This window comes from Xiphophorus maculatus, chromosome 7 (assembly GCF_002775205.1).
Source record: "Xiphophorus maculatus strain JP 163 A chromosome 7, X_maculatus-5.0-male, whole genome shotgun sequence".
Lineage (NCBI taxonomy): Eukaryota > Metazoa > Chordata > Actinopteri > Cyprinodontiformes > Poeciliidae > Xiphophorus > Xiphophorus maculatus.
Genome location: NC_036449.1, coordinates 18303271 through 18321916, shown reverse-complemented (window position 1 = coordinate 18321916; position 18646 = coordinate 18303271). Strand labels below are relative to the sequence as shown.

Below are 18646 nucleotides of genomic sequence, written 5' to 3'. Positions count from 1 at the left end.
CATGCTTTGTACTTTGTTTACCAACCCAACTTCTCAGGCATAAAGTCCAGATAATATCCAAATGACTGCAAGATCAAATCTGACAGGGAAATGATATCCATTAACAATTTTTTGTAGGTATAATAGCTTCCACTTGAGAACCATCAAAAGATCCTCTAGTGACCGGAATTGCTTGGTGTTCAGCTTCATCAGCGCAAAACGGTAACCATGCAGTAAAATACTCTGAAATTCAAACTGAATTTCAGTTTCTACTGAAATTTCAGTTTCAGTAGACTGGGTAAAGGGAGTCCACAGAGGCACAATAAGGCACAGAACAAACACTCTTCAGTGTAGAACCTTCTACCAAGTGAAGACATGAGCCTAATTAATACCTTCTAATTTGCTCTACTTTTCACCTATTCACTGTAGTCAAGTGAGTCTAATGGTCTACTACACACAGCTGTGTGAAACCCAAAATTTGGTGTCCATGGAGGTTGTGTGTACAAGCATGTCATAATAGTCTCAGTCCGAGGGTGGCGCCAAACACAGCAGATAAAGAAAACAATTACTTAGATCACGAGGAGAAGATAGGCCATCTTTTGCTATTACAAAAACTGAACTGGTATTCTGGTGAGAAGTCACAGTATTACTACTTACCAGTACTTTGTTTCTTCCTTTAAGTAGACAATGTTATTAAATTACTGCAATTACTATTATTGTGGATGTAATATTAGTTGAGTGTCTAACAAGTCTTGCAATGTAAAATAATAAATATGACCTGTAGAGATAAATTATTCGGCTACACTTGCAACACAAGGAGCACACTCACATATCATTCCTGAAAATTTGAAACAATTTATAAATTTTCTTATGTCTTTTACAGGTGCTACCAGGTACTCAAGAATAAGGCTGGACATTGATCTGAGCTCTAAAACATTTGAGCAATACTGACTTTATTATGTTTAGAGTTCTAGTCATATGCTGTAAATAAGCCAGATCTAATTAGGCAAACTTAAATACAGATGACTAATAATGAAGCTAAAAGTTGAGGCATTTTGTGTCTGTCCTGAGATCATGTTAGGTTATGAAAGTCCATTAAAAGTTAATTCTGAAAAAAGAAAGCCATTTATTTACCCTCCTAAATTGTGACAAGCCACTGAAAAAGAAAAGCTATTGGAAGTGTAATAATGTAATCTGAGGACATTATTTACAGTTACAACCCGTATACTAACATATTGCCCATGAAACTGGATACACAATTTAATTCCTCTGAAAATGTGCAAACTATAAACCAATGTCTAACAATAACAACTAAAACAACTTCATGTTAAACCACTGAAATGTGTAAGAATTAAGACTACTGTGACTGGTTAACTAGTAACTGACCATACTAAAGTTGGTATTAATAAAACAAAATCCTAATTCTTAATGGATAATCCTGTGCACCTAAATCTATTTCGCAACAACATTTTGACTTCCAACACCTTCGTAAATTGATGTCTGATATTTGTCCAACTAATTTCACCTTTCTACAAAACAGAAATTATATTTAATTTCATCTGACTCAAATATCAATGTGACATCTCGTCCATTTCTTGTGAATCCAACATCATGCATCAAATCGTCTCATAAGAAGAATGCCTTCCAAATACTAATCCAAAAAAATAAACACTGAAAATAAAACCTAGAATTGTATGACATTACAAAAATTATACTGTTTTGTAAAAAAAAAGAAATAAATTAGTTTTTTGGTTCAACCACAACAAACATGTTAGACATACTCTAAAACATGCCCCTAACAGCTGGAGCACACTACCGTCATAACAGATCGACATGAATATATACCGTTATCAGGTACAAGATGGAAGATTATTTGCAAATTGCAGACAAAATGCCCCCACCAAACAAGACAGCCTGTCGAGCCTGGAAATGAGATCAGGGAGATGTAGCAACTAAAACAAAGCCATAACTTTTCCCTCCGACAGCAGAGTGATAAGACAAGAGCATTGTAGTGAGTGCAGGGCTTATAAAATGTGTATTGCAGACTGTCTCCAGAGTAGTCTGGGGTTTGTTGTGGAGAGAAGAGGAGCCACTAGCACTGCAAATCTATGCGGGTGTGCATCTGTGCAGACAGCAGTGTCTCGCCTCAACTCGCCCTGTCTCCACTGCTCTTCATCCACGTTTGAACACAGAATAGGAGGAAATCAATAAGTCTGTGCAAAAGCCACCAGATGAGAAAACGAGGGTGATCTCCTAAACACCAACCAGTGGAACAAGACTAAAAATCTGGCATATATACAAAGGCAACCCCTTTCATCCCATTCTCCTTTTCTCTCCCTTTAACTTCCTGCCACCCGCTGTGAGCACAGAGTCCGCAAGTCCCAGACAGTTTTTTCCTCGTGATCTGTTTGGGCTGCATAAGGCTGATGATTATTAAAAGGCTCGAGGATTTTTTTATTATTTTTTTGACTAAAAATAACGCTCCAGACAGAAGGCCCCTTTAAAAAACTGGACACCAAAAGCAAACAAAACCCACATGCTGTGCTCCTCCGCAGTCTGCTGCCTCATCTGATGCCAGGTCTGTTGCTAGTCAAAGTTTCTCATAAGTCAGCACAAGCACACAAGAAACAGGACAAAAAGTGAAGCAAGGTCGCTATTCTAGACTCCAGGCCAAACCCTGCTCTCCATTTTCCTCCTCAGTCTCCACCTCCCACCTGCATAACCTCACACACACACAGAATTACACACACTTACAGCCCCTCCTCCCTCCCTTATGTTCCCCCCCTTCAGCTTAAGAGCCACCTACATTGAAGAGCAATGATCCACAGACGTGTGCTCAGACTAGAAGCAGTCTGTCTTGGTCTCATAACTGCAGTTGCCTCGTTAATGACAGACTTTGCAACAGGATGCCACACACACACACATATGAACTCACCCCCATCCCCAAAAACTCATCTCCAAGAAGTCTGCAGAGCTTCAGTGCTGCGCTCTGGCCACACTTGCTTATTGTTCCCGTTGCCGATGACGGACAAATGACTGGGTATAGAGAAGTGATTGTGTTCTGAAATCTAGACCCACTCAGCCAAAAAAATAAAAAAGGATGCCAATCTCACTTTGTTTTCTAAACTCTTCAGACCACCATGGGAAAATTATACACTCTGCAACCATCACACAGAAGAGCTCAAGCAATGCAAGAGAGTATGGATTTCTCAGGAGCCAGAAAGATTTGGGAGCCATAACAAGGAAAAGGATGTTGCGAATTCCCAACAAAACAAGAAGCTAGGCTAATGATTCAACAAAATATTAACATTTGAGCTAAAACAAAAAATATCTTTAGGTTGAGCATGAGAATCCATTAGGTTAATCACTGTATTCCATATAAAGATATTTTCATTTCAAATAGAGTGGTGCACTGCAGTTGTATAATAACTAATAAAGTTACTTTAGTAATTTAACATTTCAATTAATTTCAAGCTGCAAAATTTCCACAATTTTGAAACTTGAAAACTTTCAATGGCAATTAATGGGAACTTGATACAATTAATGGAGATAGTCCTGTAGCTTAAATAACAGAGTTGGCACTCTCAGGGGATTTTTTATATATTTTTTAGAATAATCTTGACTAAAACAAAACTTCATGCAAGTACATCTGAGCATATAAATGCTATTCCCATAAACATTTATATTTCTAATGGAAAGAGTCATTTCAATTCATTTTTATGAAGGGATCAGTCATTTATCAATTTATGTTACTGTTGTTCAATAAAAAAAACTCATTCAATAAGACAATTTACATTTGGTACTTTTATTTATCAGTAAAACTTCTCAAATGTAATCATTTCATATTTTAGATTTTGCATTGATGTTTTGTGTGTTTAAATTCCTCCTAATTTCCGGTGAATTCCCCATGAATCACCAGGGGTGCCTCAAGTCACATAGTGATACATTAATGAGGGAGGAAAATCCGGCAGGGTAATACCTGCATGACAGCTGTAATCTCTAGATAAATCTCCAGATAAATATCAGTCAGATTAGTTGGGGGTTAAGTCTGGCAACAACTCAGAATGTCATCCCACTGATGCAAAGCACGCCTATGTATAGTGAACCCACTAAGGTTTTAAAATTCACAATAACTAGGGAAGAATGTTGCATAATGCAAACAATTCACATGGACTTCACATTAACTTGAATGTGTTTTTTAATGTCACAAATCTCTAAACAATTTAAGTGATGGATAGCTTTCTTCATCAAGTAATTAGATATAAAATAACTTTCCTAACAAGGACACATATGACCCATTTTTGCTAACGGCAATACTTGCAAAATGCAGGCTAGTGATCTTGAGGTCCCTCTATTGTCAAATGAACAAATTCAGGAATTTCTTAGATCACATGAGCTCTGGGAACCAAGATACTTAGTCAAAATGATAAATCTCAATTATAAAATGTGTCACTAAAGGCAGAGCAGACAAACAAGATCTCAGGAAAATGAGAACATTGGTTTTTTTTAGTGAAATCCTGTTAAGTGTGTTCACCTTTATCCATACCTGAACAATTTATAACTCAAAGACTACAGATATCTACAGATGAGACGTCACACACCGGTCCATCGTCAACAGTTGCTGAACTGGAATGTAACACTGTATATCTGTGGTGCTCAAAGCTAGCCTTTAAGGGCCACCGTCCCACATGTTTTAGATGTTTCCCTCGTCAAGCACACCTGAATCAGATGAATGCTTTAGTAGCAGGCCCCTGCAAAACTGGATTACTCCTGCAGGGACAAATCCAAAACACGTAGGACACAGGCCCTAAAACACTGGAGTGGGATCAACCAATTGTTGACTCCTAGATCAAACCGAAAAGCGCTGCATTACAAAATAGTTTGACTGTAGATGCATGAAGGTTGGCAACAATCACAATTATTTTGTACTCATTAAGATCAAAAACGTGTTAAAGACATTAAGGCATCAAAAGTCTCAAAAATGCTCATTGTGTAATGTGAATTAATTAATGAACAACAATAATGGTGTGTAGCCTTAGCTTGTGGTCTGATGGTTGTTTATCTAAATTTCCAAATCTTCAAAAAACTATACATCAATTATAATGGTCATATAGTTATTTGACTCAATACTAACCAGCATGAGGTAATTTAGATTGTCTTTTCAAGAGAGACAACATCAAGTTGCAGAAGATAAGAAGTTTGAAGATTCTATTGCAAAGTAAAACTAAGCAAAACGTTTAGTCTTAACTCATCCAAATGGAGATACAAATAAATAAAACTAAAGGTCACCAAGAAGTTGAACCACACTCCAATCTAGGCTATCTGACGTCTTCTGATCTGACCACTGTCTGCCAGAGTCCAAGACAGAAGTGCCTCACTGAAAAGAAGTCTGATCTAAGTGACTGGTCAGCTATGGGGTTACATTCTCCAGACCACACAAACACATGACCGCCAAGTGCCACTTCATACTGGCAGCTGGGACTATGACAAATAACCTGAATGTTTAAACCCTGCCAAAGCTTCTTCGGTTACTTCACTGACTCCTACAAGTTCAGTACTTTTACCTGCTGATGATTTGTGGGGGTGTTTTTAGTCTTCTAATTGATTCTGAATTACATTAAGTTATGGCGATTATATACGTTTTGAAAGCGAAACACTTTGCTATGTGAAATCATTCACAATCTGCTTTCTACGAGACACCTTGTTAGTAATAGTCTGGAACCCTTCGCTTTCAGAACCGACTTAATTCTTCATTGCACTGATTCAACAAGGTGTTGGAAACCTTCCTCTGAGATTTTGATCCATACTGACATAATATCATCATGCAGTTGCTGCATATTTGTCTGCTGCACATCCATAATGTGAATATCTTGTTCCAACACATCCCATGGGTGCTCTATTAGATTAGGATCTTTGACTGTGGTGTTCCCTGGAGCTATATTTATGAGACTAGTTGGAAATGGATTGGGTTTCTTGACTAGATGCATTATCCTGCTCTAAAGACCCATGAGAAGATGAGTACACTGTGAATATACAGTACCTGACAATAGTCAGACTGTTCAAAAATGTGCCAGGTAGCTATCCCCCTAACCATTAAACCATGAGCCTGAATCATTGATCCAATGTAGGATTGATCCAGATTTTCCTCCTGTTTACACCTAATTCTGACTGTACCATCTTATTGCTGCTGTCATAACAAAGACAGAGACCAGGCAACAACATTTCATCCAGTTATTGTCCCATTTTAGACATGTTGTGCAGATTGTAGAATTGTTTTCTTGGATGACAGCCCCAAATGATATTTTGCAGCAGTAGACCATCTGATTCACGGGTCAAAATATTAAGTGTTCAGAGATGGTATGTTGATTTTGTTTAGGTCTTTGCATGGTTGTTTTGGTCAACAATGTAAAGAATGTTACAGTTTTACTGTTGAAAATTATTTTTGACAATATCAATAGTGTCGCCATCATAAGAATGTCGTCAACATTCTTATTGAGCTTTGAGACCTCAGGCAAGAAGATCTATATCAGATGTGGGCAGAAATGGCAGCGCAAGTCCATTCATCTGGCCAAATTCATTATTACAAGCAGAGTTTACATCAAAAATAGCATCCCGCAAAATATTCCACCCAATAATTCAGTCCAGTTGTAACAGGGATTGATTTGAGCTTTTGTTGCCCTTCTATCATAGAGAATCAGTCTGAGATTTTTCTTCTGACATCAATAAGGAATTTGGGACCATTTTCTGTCAACATGAGATATGGTTGTGCATGAAAATTCCAAAAGATCAGTTTTTCCAAATACTATTAACTAGTCCATCTGACTCCCGCAAGCATACCACATTCAAAGTGACTCAAATCCCCTCTTCCCCCTCCATTCAGATGTTTAAACTTCAGCAAAGTGGTCTTCAACTCTAGTTGCTCTGATGCTTCACATTAGTGCCAGGTGATTGGCACATTAGCTCTTTGCATGATCAACCATTAAAAGAGGTTTCCCTAACAAAGAGACTAGTGAGTGAGTGAGTCTGTTAAAGTGTGATCAGTCCAATGCCTTCAGGTGTGTCACCACAAAATTAACTGAGTTGCAGAGGAAAAAAAGGACATTCTGCTCAAACTTAAAGAGAACATAACCCATAAGGGAGGCAGAAACTAGAGGAACACCTAAACGTGATGCATTATCATTCACACATCTTCAGGACAATTATCTGCTGAGTGTTTTCAGACATTTTTAACACCCTTATAATGAAGTTTACACCCTCTCATCAGCAAGCCTACAGGCCTCTGCATGCATCAAAAACCATTTCCTGTTTGACCAGATTGTCCCAAAAGCCCGATAATAAACCTGGTTACTTTATCGTTTTTTGTTTTTGGTTGTTGTTTTTTAAAGGCATACCTGGGGATTTTTACTGGATTTGTGGTTTCAGCCCATACTGTGATTTTAGCTGCGCCCCCCTCCTTGCAGGAGTGAGATTGTGATGTTAATATCGCTCAACATGCAATGATGGGACGCAAACCACAACGACCCTTTGAGAAATACAGTTTGCATGACAAAAAAAAAAACTCAAAGTCTCATCCAGTCTTCAAATGGAAGCGAAAACCTTAAAATCTCTGGCAGCTGCAAAAGCAGACACAATTTTCCATTCTTTGAGCCTGACGCTCATCCTACCCAGTTTATCAGCGAATAACATCAGCCTGAGGCATTCACTTTAACAATAAAAAAAAAGATGTCTGGACGTGTGACATGTGTAATTAAGCTGTGTTCAGGAAGTCTGGAATGATAACAAAAAAAAAACTGAAAGCGTTCATTTTTGTGTGGCTAAAAAAGGGAGGGGGTTTTACGGAGCAAGGCTGAGACACATTGAAACCTCTAAGAGCAAACAGACAAAACTTTTCCACTGTAGTAGTCTTTATTTTCTAAACGATATAGCTAAACTTACCTTCTAGTTATTTTTCCAAAGTGCTCCAAAATGAGGATTCGGTAACGGTTTCAATTACTCTGCCATCTCCCGAGGATCCACCGACAAAACCCGATTTGTTTTCCAAAGTCTGGAAAGCGGAGTCTTCATGACGCCAACATTATCATCCGTCGGTCGCTGGTTGCAATTTACAAAGAAGAGCTGGCGAAGTCACTAGGTGCTGAATCCGAGAACAGAACCCAGTATAAGATACATTTCACAACCCGGTTCTTCTTCACAGTCGGTACAATCCCCGGGGGGGGGGTTCAGGAGTCGTACTCCAGCGGCGGTGTTTTAAGGCAAATAGCCAGGATTGGTGGAGGAAGTTACCTTGCAGGGACTTACTACTGTGTGGGGGAAATATCATTAAGTCAGAGTTGTGGCGCATGTGTTTCCGGTAATGCTCTTCAGAATAAAATTCTAAATTCTCTTCCACCAGTTTTGGAGTTCAAAACTGGTGGAAGTTTTGAACTCCACCAGTTCTAAGCTTAATTGTTTTAAGCTTAGAAAAGCTTAGAACAATTTTCTAAGCTTAAATTGTTCCAATTTAAGCTTAGAAAAATTGGAACAATAAAAATAAGGTACTAACATATATATTTTTTTAGATTCTTTAGAATTGCCATTAATGGTGGCAGCATGTTGTAGTAGCTCTGTTACTTTAGTTCTGATTAGTTTTGTTTGTAGGCTTTTGTTCATAATGTTTCTGATTGAGGCATTGCTTTTTTGGACAATTATTTGCACTGACTTTGGATTGCTGTGCAACCGGAATGATTTTTTTTTCTTTTACTTTTTAAGTTTAGTTTTTTTTTTTTTTTTACCAACAATGTGTAACTGTGACAACAAAGTATTGTTTTTACAACAATGAGCAGCTGATTAGCACCTGGAAAGCTTAAGAAATAACCAGAACTCTGACCTCAAATCCCAGAGAAATTGAAAAGGAGGCTTTATGATGGAAGCAGCGCAAGACCAAAGAGCAGAGAGAGAAGGAGAATGTTCAAACTATCACTTCTTACAAGCATAATAGGCAAAGATCATATCACTGACTTTAACATCTCTGCCAGGCTTTCTAGCTGAACAACAAGAGATTTAAAGAAGACCAGCAGAAGCAAATAAGGTGCGTTTGCCAACAGTCCATAGTTTCATTTATGTTAATGTTAAATATTGTTTCTATTTATTTCCAAGATTTCCTTTTATACAAGAAAATTGCAATTTATACTTGCATACACGTGAATTTTAAAAAGGTATTTTGCATGTGAGAATTGAAGTGTAATTTTGAATCATATTTCCCCTCAGCATTTGAAAACAAAGTTAAGATGTGCAAAATATTGATGCCAGCAGAAAAAGCATCAACCACTACTTTAATAATTATCGAAGTTTGCTTAGAAAAACAACAACAAAAAACATGTTGCCATAAAAATGATTTATTTGAAAAATAAGACCAAGGCTCTCATCAGACGATACACAATTAGAACTAACCCCAATTGCAAATAGGAAGTTGCTTACTAATGTAAGATTTATTTTAAAATATTTTTAAAATTACAACAAAATTTGGATTTTATACTGAAACTAGAGGAAATTCTTGCTGTCCCTGAAATACTTGCTAAGCAACTTGACAGCCAGGCTTTAAAGGGACTTTGGCTGCTCTGCGCATGTTCACAACATTGAAGAAAAAAAAAAAACTCGATGCTTCAACAACTGCCTGGGCCACAAACCTGACACTAGAGGTGATTCGAGTCAAGTAGCTTTTAAAAACATCTCTCTGCTTGAACATTTCCCTGTCTGTCTAAATTGATTGGGAAGTTTTGTAATCAATTTTGTTATGTCTGGAAAAAATAGTTTTAATATATCTTTCTTTCTTTTTTTTTCTTTCTTTCTTTCTTTCTTTCTTTCTTTCTTTCTTTCTTTCTTTCTTTCTTTCTTTCTTTCTTTCTTTCTTTCTTTCTTTCTTTCTTTCTTTCTCTCTTTCTTTCTTTCTTTCTTTCTTTCTTTCTTTTCAGACAATTAACCGATAGAATGTATTCAGCAGCAATGTGAATATCAAAATATCAAAAAAAAAAATTTGGTTTTTACTAAAACCTGATTATATTTTTTAGATAACTTTTGGTGCTTTTATACATTTTTTTAATCTTTGTGATTGTAAACATCTGACAGCTGTAAATTAGTAGATTTTTGTGTTTTATTTTTCTGAATGCTCAGTGCTTTTTTAAAATTCATTGTTCCTATTGTTTCCCTGTTTTTTGTTTGTTTGTTTGTTTGTTTTTGTTATTTATTTATTTACTTACTTACTTACTTACTTACTTACTTACTTACTTACTTACTTACTTACTTACTTACTTACTTACTTACTTACTTACTTACTTACTTATACATTCTATGTTTTTGAGTTTTATATTTTTTTTACCCAGTTTCCTGAATCCTGTGTTTTCCAAGTTGGTAAGACATTCTCCCTCTCTGCCTCAGTCCATATTTCCCTACATCTTTTCTTCAGTTTGATTAAGTCACTTAATCAAACTCCTCTGTTCCTTGTTCCCCTAATCGCTATTCTCAGTTTGGTTTTTGTTGTCTCGCTGAGTGATCTGGTCTTTTCTACCCTGAAACCTCCAGCTGTTTTTCTCTAAGCGAATAACAATAACACGTTTTCGATTTCAAAGAAAGCACGTATTCTTTATCACTTTCGCAGGGGGAAACGACTTGCCGCTTTGAACTGAACTATAACTGCAGTCTAAAAAAAAAAAAAAAAAGATACGGTAGAGTGTGAACAGTTCTCTATCAGCAGCTTCCATTGCCGAGCAGCAGCTGTTAGAGAAACCCGTTTCTATGGAGACGAGTTCACAAACTTCCAAACAGAGTGGGTGCAACAGCTTTTTGACCGCTTGCACAATGAATTCAGAGTAAGTGATACGAAGCTATGCTTGAATGTGGACTTTATCTGACTTTGTCAACAGTTTACGTGTTGTTTTGTGTTCACAACGAGGCTTGGTTAAAACGAACTTTTTCTTGCCAAAGAGAGTTAAACGTTGCACTGTTTATGCTAGGATTGGCTACGATGCTAACATGTCGGGCTTGTTTGTATTTTCTCCAGAAATTCCTTACTTTTCTCTGGTACCTATGATGAACCAGGGAAATCTGGCAAGTACAGCTGTTTATACTTTAAACTTCATTTGAATTCGCGGGATTGAGGTTACGTCGATGAGATGGACTTGTTGTAACTATTTTCTGTGTATGTCTGTTTCTATGTGTGTGCATTCAAACAGGTGTCAGAACAGGGTACAGAACACAAGATGGGCACATCTCCCAGATCCCTGGACTGTCTCCAACCATTAGCACCCCACCCGAGGAGAGGCTCAAAGGGAGAAGAGTTGCAGTGCTGGAGAGCGATTCTGACTACGTAAAACTTGCAAAGCAAGGAGGACATAAGGGTAGAGTCATCCCATTTGTCTTATTACAATCGTGCTTTTTGTTCGCTTTTCATTACCACAAATGAACACCTTATTTTTCCTCTTTTGGGGTTTAACAGGGCTTTTGTGGCATGAGGACATAAATATTTTTACACCAAATGCGTACAAACCTCCAGACTGGTTCTGCACTGAATCGGGAGACCCCACTACAGCAAGGTGTTTAAATAATCTCATATGCTACATCTTGTTTAATTTGTGATTTTAAAAAAAAAACTACAGTGTGAATGAATCATTTTTAAAAACAACTTGATTTGTATCAACTGAAAAATAACATTAAGTTGTGTACGTTTTGTGTCCTATTCTTGTTTGTTCCATGGGGATAATTTACAGCAGCCAGCAAAAAAGCCCTGGAGCCCACCCACCACTAGAGGCTCCCTTTGGGACAGACAACATTTCACCAGAGGAGGAGAAAGATGAGGACGACAGCAGTGGAAAAGAAAAGGTGTGTAGTAATTAATCACATGGGGCAAGTTGTACTAATTGAGCTTGTTTATACCACTTTAAAGCTAAGCACTGTGACTGTTCATGATGCAATGTGACATTATATGCTCACCTTTTGGCCCAGTTTTGTTTCTTATTTATCTTAACTCAGCACCCTGCCATGCTGTCAACATAAATATTCTTTTACTTTATTCTGTTTTTAGGATCCAGATGCTGATTGCAACCAGATGGAGAAGTTGCAGACTTCCAATCAATATGGGAGCAACAAGTATAAGAGAATGTAAGTTACTATGGTCACAAGATGGTGCTGTTGTCCTTTGTTGAAGTCTGTGTAAGGAGTGTCTAACACTCCCATAAACAAACTGAGCTGTTATTTTTGATAAGTTACTGCGCTTCAATACTTATTAGAATAAAAAAGAAGGAAGAAGTTCAGCTATAGCTGTGCAACATTAAGAATCCACACTGAGATTTAATAGGTGCCTACATGTTTCTAATTTATGCTTCAAGATATTGAAATGAAGTTTTATGACTGTTTTGAGCTTGTTAGGCAGCAATAGCTTTATGTTTTGAATAGGAATGCCTCCAGTTTGATTAATCCCGATCATTTCTCATTTATAATTACTGATGCAATACTAACTAGCTGCTGGTACATTTGACACAGCTGTTAAAATAATATTATGATTGGGATTGACTGTGCATTGGCATTTCACTTTCTTTTTTTAAATTTTGTATCCTTTTTGTTTTTATAAGTCTTACACCTTTTCACATTTGTTGCATTGTAACTTACATGTGTAATTCCAGAGTTACACTACTTTGTTCTGATATTTTGCATACAGTCCCAGCACAATAGATTTGTTTGTGGTTGTGATGTGATAAAATGGAGGAAAAGGGGGATCCTTTTGAATACTTCAAACACTGTACAGAAAGATTCTCTGACTGCTGCTTGCAGAAATATTTGCATTAAACTGGCATGTTTAATGTCTTTTTAATATAGTCAACTGACATTTTTGTAAGGATGTCTCGGAGCTACATTTAAATCAAGCAGTATTTAGCATAAGTCGTAAGATTCGTAAATTCTACTAACTCCCATGTTGTGATGACAAAGCAGAAAAGCTCGTGGGCACTTTGCACAGGTCAGGTCAAATACAGCAGGACAAAGTGCAATAGCTTCTAGGACAGTCTGGATGTCCAACTGTTTGTTTTGGCTTACAGCTGATCAGAGCTGTGTATTCCAGTAGCTCTGGGAAAATGTCAATGACATGTCAAAAGTAAAAAGGACGCATTGCTCACCGCTGCAGAAACAAAACGGTTAGGACTATATTCATAACAAAAGGAAAGTTTTAAAGACATTTAAAAAGAAAAATCAAAACAAAACCTATACATTACATCAGTTTCAGCTTCTTTCTGTCTGGTCCTAAAAGAAAACCAAAACAAAAGAGAAAAATGTAAGAATCCTTTACCATTTGTAACTGGGTTTTTCTTTTACCTTTTTCTGGTGAAATCTTTTCAGATGATACGTTATTTATATGACTTTCTCCATCTAGTTACTTGGTGACTAGATAAAGACAAAGATTAGATCATTTTGGAAATGGGAGTTGATGATTGTGTGGGCTTTGTTGAAAGAAAACTTCTTTAATCAGTAGCCAGAGTTTATCTCAGGAGACAGTGTCGGGGTTTACCCACAGTTACATAACTGTGTAATGTTTAACCCATGTTAACTCTACTCTGTTTATCTTAAACAAGTAAACATTTATGCCAGTATATGTAATGAAAATGGACGAAACTCTACACTGCTTTCAAAATCTACTTAAAACAATAATAATTTTCACTGCTATTTCAGAACTTTTGACAAGAAACCAGCTCCTGTTGACATGACTAAGCTGTTGAGGTTTGGCTATGCAGAAGACAGCACACCTCAACAGTGATTCATCCAGTAAGATGTGCAGCAGTAAGGTTACAATCGCTTTATCATTGTTAAACATTTTCATTTTCGTTTCATCATGCTCTCAGAATGCACTTCTAACGCGATAAAACAAAATGAAGGCAAGCTGTTAAGCAGTGCATTGATTTTATGTGACTACTTTATGAATAAGCACCATGAAATGACAAATTTGCTGTTTAAAACTTTAACGTTTGAACCATTAGGAAATTTATGAAGCATCCTGACAGTGTTATGTAGATATGATAGTGACTTATGTGGGAATGATTAATGCAGCGACTCTTGCTCTTTCTCCATTTCCATGTCAACAGACTGGAAGACTGCCAGATATGCAGAAAAAGGATGCATGCACTTCAAGAAGAACAGTTGCCATCTTTTCTTCTGACATTAATTTCTCAACTTTGTCCTGCTGAACGAGATCAAGCATTTTACTAAGTTCAACATCTGTAAAAGTGTGAAAGTGATGAATTATGGCTGTATTGTTGTATTTATTCTTGCCTGTAAGTGGTGCCTCATTAATTTCATCTGTTATGTAACGGAGATGCATTTGTTAAAGTTTCTCTGCTTATGTGAAAATGGGTAAACGATTACTAAAATAAAGTTGAAATTCCAAATTATTCTGATTCTTTTTCTCTGCTTTTAACATGAACCCTTTTGCACCCAGATCTTCCATATTCTTTACCTGACTGCCTTAGTTTTCTATAAACAAGACAAGCTTTGATGAGTCTCCTTTCTGTTTTGTTTACTTCTACAAATTTTAAAACACAAATGGATTAGATTGTAGGTATTTGTATTTGTCCTTGATTGCATTTGGTAAACTATAATTGGTCTTCTGTGCTGAGTGGGTTTTCAGACCATATCGGGACTGTTTCACTGTTAATAGTGACATTCTCTTGCTTCAACCAGTATCTGCGCAAGGTCTTTTATTTTTAAGGTTGAGACAAATTTCATATCAAAACATTTTATCACTACCTCACTAACTTTATTTCCTTCCTAATGATGATATGCTGTATGACGACTGGACATTCCCACGGTGTTTATACTTGTGTATAATTGTTTGAACAAATAAATGTACCTTTATGCATTTAGAAATTGCATATAGATGCACTGAACCTGTAGAGGTCTCGTTTTTCCATAATGTCACACAAAGGAGCGGTGTGTTTGAGGTGGTGCCTTAAATACATCTGCAGGAGTTCTTTATATTAATTTGATATTTGGCAAAAACACAAAATTTTGGCAATTCTATCTAACCTAAAGTATGAAAGGTTTTGTGTTAATGTAGGTTTGAAATAATACAATTCTTAAAAAAGTGCTAAGTGAGTATCTCTGGATACTCAGATATTATATCAGAGATAATAATGAAAACAATTATCTCCTGTGTTTATCATCTGAATGAACCATTTGGTTGCTGGTTATACATTAAATATACTGTATGCTGTTGCTTTGATGTTAAACTGTTGCATGTAAGGGTCAGAAGTTATCTCCACGTTCCCTCTGTGGGTTTTATCCGAATGCGTCAGATATTTTCTGAATTCAGATTGGCTGAATTGTAGACATTACACACGTCAGGGTTCATTCATACCTCACTGTTTATGTCACAGCCTGTTACTTTTACAGTTTTTTTGTTTGTTTAGGTTTTTTTTTTGTTGCTTTAGTTAAGTATTTCAACATCACTGTACTTCCCGTTTGCGTGTAGCTGGTGGATACTTTAAGTAAAAGCGCAAGTGCTGCTACTCCTCTTTTCTGAACCAATCAGTGGCTAGGTCAGAGGTGACGGCTATATCAACGCCACTGTTGGGTTGTCTCTTACTCAAAATAGAGCTGCATCAAGTGCTTCATAGTTTCACAGCAAATTGGAAAGACATTTAAGACTTTATTTCAAAGCATCACCTATAGTAATGGCACCGATTCTTCTCAACTGTATGGAGAATGAACACAATGACTACATCAAGTGAGTGGTTTGTATTCTATTGATTCTATGTGTACAATGGATGTGACCCTGACTGTGTTTTAATATGCAGTAAAATACTTTCAGACAACAGGTTCAAGTTAAAAATCCATATTTGGACACAATGGAGGAGGACATTCTGTACCACTTCAGTTTGAGCACAAAGACTCACAACCTTCCAGAGATGTTTGGAGATATTAAGGTTTGTAAAAGCCTAGTTACAGAAATAAAAGCCTACCAGTCATAAAACAAAACTCACTGTATTAACTGGTTCCTCTCTGTTAGTTTGTGTGTGTTGGTGGCAGTGCGAATCGAATGAAGGCTTTTGCCCAGTTTATGCACCACGAGCTGAAACTGCCGGGAATCCCAGAAGATATCAAAGATATCTGTGAGGGGACGGATCGCTACTGCATGTACAAAGTGGGACCAGTGCTTTCCATAAGTGTAGGTATTAATTTTTACAGAGATCAGTGTAAACTGCGCTCACTATCGCAGACTTCTAAAGCTAGATTTTTTAAAATAGGAAATTTGCAGCTTTTAGAGTTTTTTGTTTTTTTTTTGTAGCATGGTATGGGTGTCCCTTCCATCTCCATCATGCTGCATGAGCTCATTAAGCTGCTTCATCACGCCCAGTGCCGTGATGTGGTCTTGTTTCGATTGGGAACATCTGGTGGAGTTGGTAAGACCTGATTATTTTTTCTCCTGCCGACAGTTTTTTTTTAATATAGATTTTCATCTAGAAAAATCTTATAAAACCATTGTAATGTATCATCTGCAGGTCTGGCTCCAGGCACGGTGGTGATCACTGATAAAGCAGTGGACTACTCTTTCCGTCCCCAGTTTGAACAAGTTGTTCTGGGTAAAGTTATCACTCGGAGCACTGAGCTGGATGAAGGAGTTGCCAACGAGCTTCTGCAATGCTCCTCGTCGCAAAACATTCCAACCGTCATTGGAAACACTATGTGCACCCATGACTTCTATGAAGGTACTAAGCAAAACATCATTCATAATTCACTTCTAAGTCCTCTTGGACTCATCATGTACTGAAATATTCTGTATCTCTACAGGTCAAGGCAGACTCGATGGAGCTCTTTGCTCTTTTTCTCATGAGGAAAAGCTGGAGTATCTGAGAAAAGCTTACGAGGCTGGAGTGAGGAATATCGAGATGGAATCCACCGTCTTTGCTGCCATGTGCAGAGTCTGTGGCCTGAAAGGTGTCTATTTATAACAAATTGTTGAACACTAGAATGACCCAGTACAAGTGCCGTGAACACATCAGGCAATTAGTCTAATTTGATGTCTCAAGACAGGCAGAAATACACTTCCGTTCTGAGCAAGAATCTCCAACATGCAGCATCCTTTACAAAGATAAGCGTTTCTAGCTAAGCGTATAGAGTCAACCTTATGATAAATTAATCTTTAATTGCATTAGAACAATCTCACAGAAATATGTGCTTTTATTCAGTGGGGGGGAAAATGTGCATGTTAAAAAACATTTGGACCTTTCACAATTTTACACTACTATATTTAAACTGCTTGGATTAATCACAGCACAGACACTTCTCATCAAAATGTGAAAGTTAGGGAGATGTGTGTTGATCTAGAGCCGAGAAACAGCTGGGATAATAATTGAAACCTTACAAGAATACTTCTAAGTATTCTATCTTTAACAGAGGCAGCAAGTAACCATAAGGCACTGGAACAGTATTGTACCATCACTTAACACTTTCTTTCTTTCTGCAGCGGCTGTGGTGTGTGTGGCCTTACTGAACCGCTTCGACGGCGACCAGATCACCTCCCCTCATGATGTTCTGGTGGAGTACCAGCAGAGGCCCCAAGTCCTGGTGTCCCACTTTATCAAGAAACATTTGGGACTTGTTGTCTGAACGCTCTGCCCCCCCAAACCCCAGTAAAAAACTATATGTAGCTTTGGCTATCATGTTGATAATGTATATACATACACTGTACCTAATGTTAATAGTTAAATTACAGAAATATTTATGCTTTTTTATGATTTATTTGATGAAGCTGAAATAAATATTTCACATTGCTTTTACAGACATTTAAGTATGTGTTGCATATTTTCATATTAAATGCACTATTTTTGTAAGGTAATACAAATCTTTACAATAATGTGTTGTGTATGCTCATTTTCATGTTAATGTGAACCACTGTATATATGCCACCAAAGCTGACATGCCTAGAGTAGACTCCAAAATCTTATGTTTAGACGATAAACATATTTTGATTTTGTATCTGAATGACTGAAAATTAAATAGCACCTTATTGAAACAAAAGGAAAAAAAAAAAACGTAGGTTTTACTGTAGCTTAGACAGTAGTGATCTATGGTTTGAAATGTATTTCTTTGTATTTTTTTTGTTTTTCTTTCTTGTAATAAAGCAACACAGACAATAAATTACAATATTGCATGTTTTCAAGATATATTTAGTAGTTTATGCTGTACATATGTCATTGTAAAAAATAACTTATGTAAGCAGTCAATAAATAAATACCCATCATCAATTCCTTTGTTAGATGTGAACTGTAGCAATGCAAGATCAATACATGATGTTTATTACTCATAATAGAATTTATGTCTTAAATTAATTGCTACACTTTTCATACTGGAATAATAACTTTGGCAGTACCTCAGCAATGGCTGGACATAGCATCAAGTGTTACTTATTTATGTTTACACCAGGGATTAAGTATCAGATTTGGGATCAGACAGGAGCATTTTTTTTAATGGCTAGCATTAATAACTTCAAATCACTGCTACAATTTTTATATGCATGGCTTGCAAAACTGTATTCTTAGCCATGCACATTATTTTGTTGATCTAATGAATATGTGCTTATAAATTCTAATAAACTAGTGTTTCAGCTGCAAAAAAGCAGCTCAGTTGTAACTCTTAAAGCATGTTGAAG

General features: G+C 36.9%; 3 protein-coding genes across 7 annotated transcripts in view; 2 read left to right on the top strand and 1 right to left on the bottom strand.

Moving 5' to 3' along the window:
• acvr1 (activin A receptor type 1) overlaps positions 1 to 8284 on the bottom strand; it is a 30361-nt gene extending 22077 nt beyond the window's left edge. The window contains exon 1 of the mRNA XM_005805334.3: positions 7915 to 8284. The gene's annotated coding sequence lies outside the window, so the exon portion shown is untranslated. The remainder of the gene's footprint in view (positions 1 to 7914) is intronic.
• A 2431-nt stretch (positions 8285 to 10715) lies between these two features.
• LOC102235828 (uncharacterized protein C7orf57 homolog) lies at positions 10716 to 14387 on the top strand. Of its 4 annotated transcripts, none has more exons than XM_023336544.1 (8): positions 10716 to 10823; positions 11015 to 11061; positions 11187 to 11351; positions 11450 to 11546; positions 11724 to 11832; positions 12035 to 12111; positions 13672 to 13764; positions 14082 to 14387. In XM_023336544.1, the coding sequence occupies exons 1-7, from the start codon at positions 10750 to 10752 to the stop codon at positions 13754 to 13756; spliced, it is 654 nt and encodes a 217-aa protein (XP_023192312.1). In that variant the 5' UTR covers positions 10716 to 10749; the 3' UTR covers positions 13757 to 13764; positions 14082 to 14387. The 4 variants fall into 4 exon arrangements, with proteins under 4 accessions (XP_023192312.1, XP_023192309.1, XP_023192310.1 ...); XM_023336541.1 differs by having other exon boundaries at positions 11721 to 11832; XM_023336542.1 differs by having other exon boundaries at positions 11721 to 11832; positions 13672 to 13779.
• Positions 14388 to 15559: 1172 nt separating this feature from the next.
• Positions 15560 to 18138, top strand: upp2 (uridine phosphorylase 2). 2 transcript variants are annotated; one of them, XM_005805317.2, is made up of 7 exons: positions 15560 to 15721; positions 15806 to 15920; positions 16004 to 16162; positions 16283 to 16397; positions 16497 to 16703; positions 16786 to 16932; positions 17462 to 18138. In XM_005805317.2, exons 1-7 carry the CDS (start codon positions 15669 to 15671, stop codon positions 17602 to 17604), a joined length of 939 nt encoding a protein of 312 aa, XP_005805374.1. In that variant the 5' UTR covers positions 15560 to 15668; the 3' UTR covers positions 17605 to 18138. The 2 variants fall into 2 exon arrangements, with proteins under 2 accessions (XP_005805374.1, XP_023192189.1); XM_023336421.1 differs by having other exon boundaries at positions 15566 to 15721; positions 15792 to 15920.
• Positions 18139 to 18646: the final 508 nt, after the last annotated feature.

Excerpts from the sequence above, each read along its gene's own strand:
- LOC102235828 (XM_023336541.1), top strand. The coding sequence starts at position 10,750 with ATGGAGACGAGTTCACAAACTTCCAAACAGAGTGGGTGCAACAGCTTT. Across the intron at positions 10,824-11,014 it reads GCTTGCACAATGAATTCAGA|AAATTCCTTACTTTTCTCTG; the intron begins GTAAGTGATACG and ends TATTTTCTCCAG. Across the intron at positions 11,833-12,034 it reads ACAGCAGTGGAAAAGAAAAG|GATCCAGATGCTGATTGCAA; the intron begins GTGTGTAGTAAT and ends TTCTGTTTTTAG.
- upp2 (XM_005805317.2), top strand. The coding sequence starts at position 15,669 with ATGGCACCGATTCTTCTCAACTGTATGGAGAATGAACACAATGACTAC. Across the intron at positions 15,722-15,805 it reads GAACACAATGACTACATCAA|ACAACAGGTTCAAGTTAAAA; the intron begins GTGAGTGGTTTG and ends AAATACTTTCAG. Across the intron at positions 16,704-16,785 it reads CACCCATGACTTCTATGAAG|GTCAAGGCAGACTCGATGGA; the intron begins GTACTAAGCAAA and ends GTATCTCTACAG.